At 34.6% G+C, this 5,452-nt stretch overlaps 2 protein-coding genes across 2 annotated transcripts; one reads left to right on the top strand and one right to left on the bottom strand.

The window, feature by feature from the left end:
* Positions 1-2,775: 2,775 nt before the first annotated feature.
* Positions 2,776-4,482, top strand: LOC141387750 (GEL complex subunit OPTI). Its single transcript, XM_073957884.1, has 3 exons — positions 2,776-3,031; positions 3,784-3,887; positions 3,956-4,482. Exons 1-3 carry the CDS (start codon positions 2,918-2,920, stop codon positions 4,149-4,151), a joined length of 414 nt encoding a protein of 137 aa, XP_073813985.1. The 5' UTR covers positions 2,776-2,917; the 3' UTR covers positions 4,152-4,482.
* Positions 4,462-5,452, bottom strand: U2A (small nuclear ribonucleoprotein polypeptide A'-like U2A). Its single transcript, XM_073957882.1, has one exon. The coding sequence runs from the start codon at positions 5,353-5,355 to the stop codon at positions 4,588-4,590; it is 768 nt and encodes a 255-aa protein (XP_073813983.1). The 5' UTR covers positions 5,356-5,452; the 3' UTR covers positions 4,462-4,587.

Genomic DNA, 5,452 nt, shown 5'->3' with positions numbered 1-5,452 from the left:
TCAAAGAAGCACTTGTTTATTAGGGCTTTATTTTTTTAAATTTTAACAAAATACCTCACATATTAACGAACGTTGCATCGCCTCTACAAGCGGGGATTTACTGCGCGGCTTATCGTTCGAACTTGGAGGAGGTTACATATCATTGATATGAAGAAGTCTTTCTGGGAAATGTTTTTTTCCGAATGATATATTTTTTTTTCTCAAAAAATATATGTCCCTAATGTACATCGAAATAGGAATAAATGTATAAATTGTCATATGAAATTTGACACTAACGTTACAACCCAGTTCAGTCAGCTGTGTATTGCTGCCACCTTTTCTTATTCTACCATGAGTAGAGTAAAATCATAAAACTGCTGTAGTGCGGAATTCGATTTAAGAACGCATAATTTAATAACATTTTTTAATGAAATTCACGCTAGTATGGACCGGGACTTAGATATCTTTATTCCATTCATAAAGAAAGACTAAGTTAGCATTAAGTCTAGAAAAAACGTCCTTCGAAAAAAATTGTGGTTGGCCAAAAACTCGTACATTGTGTGTGTGTCTGTAGAAATTAGTACTGCGAAAAAAGCTTTGTGTATGTATGTTTATGTTTCTTTTTTTCTATCCACAACAAGACACATTGAATAGGCAATGGATTCGATATATTGGGATATGTTATGTCAAAGATGTTCTTTATTAACCCCCTGTTTTTGTAACTATTTTTTGTTCGTTCGTCTATATTCGTATTAATTTAGGCATCCATAGCTCAGCCCTCAGATGACATACGGACCTAATTTTTAGTAGACGCGTTCCATATATAGTAAAGAAATCCTCTTTTAAAAATCAGAGCTCTACATTTGCCCTGAGGCGAGTAAATCGATCTACAAAATTTGACAGTTCGTGTGAGAAGAATAAAAACTATTACAAAAACAGGGGGTTAGAACTTACTTTTATTACAATGGGGGTTGACACTTCACATTGATCCAAAACATAAACAAAACTCATAATATTACGAGGGCATTACTTAGCACAGAAGACGGCGTCGCTTTATTCATATGTGAATGACATGCTGAACCAAATTGTGAGTCGTTCGTTGATCGTTCTTTCGTTCGGCGCTCAGTGAGCTATTGAACTATAATGAATTATATCGACTGATCTAGTTCCTACGCTCTTTTCAATGAATCGTTCAATTGAACTAGTTCGTTCATAAACTATACAACTCTAGTGCTAGGTTTACATTTACGAAATCCACACGATTTCAAGTGTCAACTCCATTGCTCAAACGTCAAATGAAATCTTATCTGAAATCCATTGGATTTCATTTGACGTTTAACCAATGGAATTGACAGTTGAAATCGAGTGGATTTCGTAAATGTAAACAAAGCATAGTACTCAAACTGGACTCCACTCCATTAAAAATGTCCGTCTCGTGAATTACCGAAAAAATGTTCGCAACTTAAAGCTGAAAACACATACAACGTTCGAGTAAAGTTTTGCGTTGGGCGTTGACAAAAAACAACAACAACAGGGCGATGCCGACACCAAAGTCCGGCGTTGATGTGTTTGCCGGCATATATTTCAAATGAATTTGAATTTTTCGGCATCATGCCCAACACTGTAAAAACGGCCAAAACGACACAAAACTTTACCTAAACGTTGTATGTGTTTTAAGCTTAAGTTTTTATTTCTTTATTTTATAACAAATTCTTAGAAATGTATACACTCTCTCTCTCTTATTTTTAGAATAAATCATGGTTTAATAAGAAAGGTTAGCCAAAGCTTTTTGTCAATTTAAATTTTTTTCATTTGAGTATGCCTAAAACTTCAAAACAATATAAACAAACTGTGTATGTGTGTGTGGTGTTTGGATAATATGCCAAACAATTTTAAAAACAATCGAATTCAATGATATTTAAAATTGTTTTTAGACCATTTGTATGGAAGAAACTCGTGAGATTTGCATTGAAACAATCAGTTTATCATATTCACAACTCGATTATGTGGAGAAAACTTAACTCTTCATTCATTTTTCGCGTTTTTTATAAAATGCTCAAAAAATGCATTGTAAACAAACCCAATTGTTGCTTTTATTTTGAAGTTTTAGGAATTCAAGAAAAACAAGGGTTCTATAGATTTTTTTCATTTAAATCTACCTCTTTACTTATACCATGGAATAAATGATTTCGCCAGCGGTGGGTAGGGATCAACCAACTGTTTTTGTTTTTTTTTTTTTGTAGGGATATCTAAAGCAACTGCTTATAAATTGTATCCAAACGGAGTGCATTTTTCATAACTCCGTGTGGATTGCATCTAAGGATGTTGTGAAATCATAACTCCACATGCACAACTTCAAAATGTTTTGCTGGGATATATATTTGGGGTCGAACAACGAACAGAGAGCGAATTACCGTCAGTCTGAACAAAGCATAAATGAGAACATAGGCGGATTTGGGGAAGCAAGCAAAGCAAGCGACGATTGATTCTGTTCTGGCCTTAAAAAACATAATTCTTCACATATTTGTGATCATTTGCCAAGCAACTGACGATACGGAAGTCAGCCATTGTGAGTTGGAAAAATCGACAAAAAATACAATTTGTACAAATTGTTACTGGATGTTGTTCGTTTACTTTACAGTTCAATGCAAAAGACCTTAGCCGATTACAAGAAGTTACTGAACTTGTACAAATTGATGAGTAAATGAACACACCTATAGTCGACTTTTCGATTCTCTCATGAACCAAAAGTCGTCTTCGATTTTTAGACTTTCCAAAAAGTTGACTAATCGATTTATCGATAGTCGACTTTTTAATCCACACGTCGAGATTTTCATTGCGGCGCTGCGTTTTTTCCTATTCTACGTGAAATTGCATTTACCAATTTGTAACCTTTTAGTTTCTTTTTTAAGTTTATAAGTTAAATTGCTGAATTGAAATGGCCACGAGAACAAACACGATACAACACAATTCCAGTGGCAGTGCCAAATCGTCATCTCTGAAAGAGATTTGTAATCGTGCATTAACAGCGAAGTCAGAGTGGCTAGATAAGGTATGTGACAGAAAGGGCTAGTGACACTATTTGATGAGGGGTTGTAGGGGATGCGGGTCGGAATGTGAATTAATTTATCGAATCAAGTGTTTTATTAATTTGTAAATTAGGTCATTAAAAGTCTGCATAAAAACATGAAGATGGCCTGTGAATGAGTTTGACGAAAGTGAAGTAAAATTACAATTTACGGCTTATATTTCCTTTAGCTACAGCCCGTGGAAAATCTTCTCCACGGTAGTGCTTTTTGTACAGAATTCAACTCTATATTATTTTTATATTATATATATTTTTATTAATTACAATTTAATTTAAAGAAAATCTTGTTTCCGTGCCCGAGATTTGCACCTATCTATAGGAGAAAGTAGTATATCCCTGGTCGAAGGCCGTCTACTTAGAAAATACAATTAAAAAATATTGGAATAAATTTCCTCCACCGACCTTTCGCAGAAAAAATATCAAAATTTCCCTTAAATCGTAAGTGGCCAGCTTTCGGCCTATGAACAGGAGTAAATTTCGGCGACGCGAACAATTTTTTTAAATCATAAATTTTTTTCCAATTTAACAAGGGAATTTTCGGAACTTTTCCGCAACAAAAGTAATACATCGTTAGAACCAATATGAAATATGTAGTAAAATTTTCTACGGTGGTTCGGTAAAGGAAATATAAGCCAAAATATTTTTCCGTGAGCGGTAGCTAAAGGAAAGATTATCCCAACTTACTAATGTAACTTTTCCAATTCTTCTATTTTCAGGATGAATTCCTAGACGTTATCTATTGGTCCCGCCAAGTACTTGGTATTATTTTGGGCATTGTATGGGGTATTGTGCCATTGAAAGGATTTTTGGGACTTGTACTGTGAGTAGTTATTATAACCCAATAATCGGAAACTCTGAATTGACATTGTATATTGGAATTGATTTCAGATTCGCTGGCATCAGTTGTGGCCTGGTATATGTTTATGCCATCAACTTCCAATCCATCGACGAAGAGGCTTATGGGGGAGCTTGGGAATTGATTAAGGAAGGATTTATGACATCGTTTGCGGGCTTCTTAGTAACATGGATTATTTTCTATACTGGATTACACTACGACTCTATAATGGAAGCAAAAGGACTTTGAGACATCTGAATATTTAATTTATAGACGCAAAATAGTAGTTAATTAAATTGTTTAGTTATTCATTTAGAAAATGCCAAAAAGAACCCAAAAGATTTCAAGTTATTGGCGCGTTTTTGTGTGTTCGAAAGCAATATGTTATAGATAAATGTAAACATGAATATTCTATTTAAAAATTCTGCTCCCAGAATGCATGGTATTTCGTCAAGGAAGCCCTGCTATGTTAATTAATTCCCCTTTGTGTAATACATATTTCTGTTCAAATAATTTTGAATATGAACTTTTTTCTGTGAAAAAGAATAAAGCTTATCGATTATTTACCACAACAAATAAACTCTATTTTAAATTTCACTATACACTTTTTTTGTATTTCAAAGAATTTATAAATAAAACTTACGAGTGAAATTAAATTGTTACAAGTTGAAAATAAAATCTATTACTAATGTTCCATGGCTATTTCAGAACTACCACCGTTGGCCGCTGACCCATTCTGTTCCAAAACGAAATTGTCTGGAATTTGACCACTTTGAAGAATTTGTGATAGCCTTTCTACTTCGGCCAAAGAACTGGCACGTTTGATTGCCTCTCTTATACGTCGAATGTCTTCGGGATTAGCAAACCGTCCACCACCAGACTTAGCAGCTGAATCGGCCAATGCTGCAGCGTTTTGTTTTGATTTTTTCGCTATTTCTTTCAATAATTCTTTACCCTGCTTCGAACGGAAGAATTCAATGGCAGCTTTACGGTCTTTTTGTTTAATTTTTCGGAAGTCCAATAACCGCAAGTGTGGAAACTTATATGCCATGTATTCTCTGTAATAGGGTTTCGTTGATACAGGGTTCATAAGAAGACAGATTGTTTCTAAATGCTGGAGTTGAGATAGGGGTTCCAAGTCGCCTAATTCCTGAAGATTGTTACCACTCAATATTACGGAATTAAGGTTAGGCACACATTCATGCAAATCTTCACCTATTCTCAGAATACGATTATTGTTGAGCAGTAAGCACTTCAGACGTGATAAAAACGGGAGTCCATCCAATTTCCTGAGATCGTTGTCGGATAAGTCTATGGTGTCGAATTGGTCCAACGTTGCACCCAAATTTTCTATTTGAGGTATTTTGTAGCCACGTAAATCCAGTTCACGTTCCCGACAGGGATTGAGGAATTGCATAGATTGATTTATTAATTCCGGTGTTAGTTTTACCATTTTTAATTTATTAAATTTTTATCATCAACAGAAAAAACGCGACAAAAGAGCGTTTGTCTCTTCTTCTTTTCGAGTGAAAGGAACTTATGTTTGATAA

This window comes from Musca autumnalis, unplaced genomic scaffold, assembly GCF_047663935.1.
Source record: "Musca autumnalis isolate F117 unplaced genomic scaffold, ASM4766393v1 scaffold_5, whole genome shotgun sequence".
Classification (NCBI taxonomy): Eukaryota; Metazoa; Arthropoda; class Insecta; order Diptera; family Muscidae; genus Musca; species Musca autumnalis.
The sequence above is the reverse complement of the archived record's forward strand: the minus strand, read 5'-3'. Positions and strand labels throughout refer to the sequence as shown.

What these genes read in the sequence shown, in the direction of transcription:
- LOC141387750 (XM_073957884.1), top strand. Translation starts at nt 2,918, where the DNA reads ATGGCCACGAGAACAAACACGATACAACACAATTCCAGTGGCAGTGCC. An exon ending in AGTCAGAGTGGCTAGATAAG is followed by an intron (nt 3,032 to 3,783) that starts GTATGTGACAGA and finishes TTCTATTTTCAG; the next exon opens with GATGAATTCCTAGACGTTAT. An exon ending in GGATTTTTGGGACTTGTACT is followed by an intron (nt 3,888 to 3,955) that starts GTGAGTAGTTAT and finishes AATTGATTTCAG; the next exon opens with ATTCGCTGGCATCAGTTGTG.
- U2A (XM_073957882.1), bottom strand. Translation starts at nt 5,355, where the DNA reads ATGGTAAAACTAACACCGGAATTAATAAATCAATCTATGCAATTCCTC.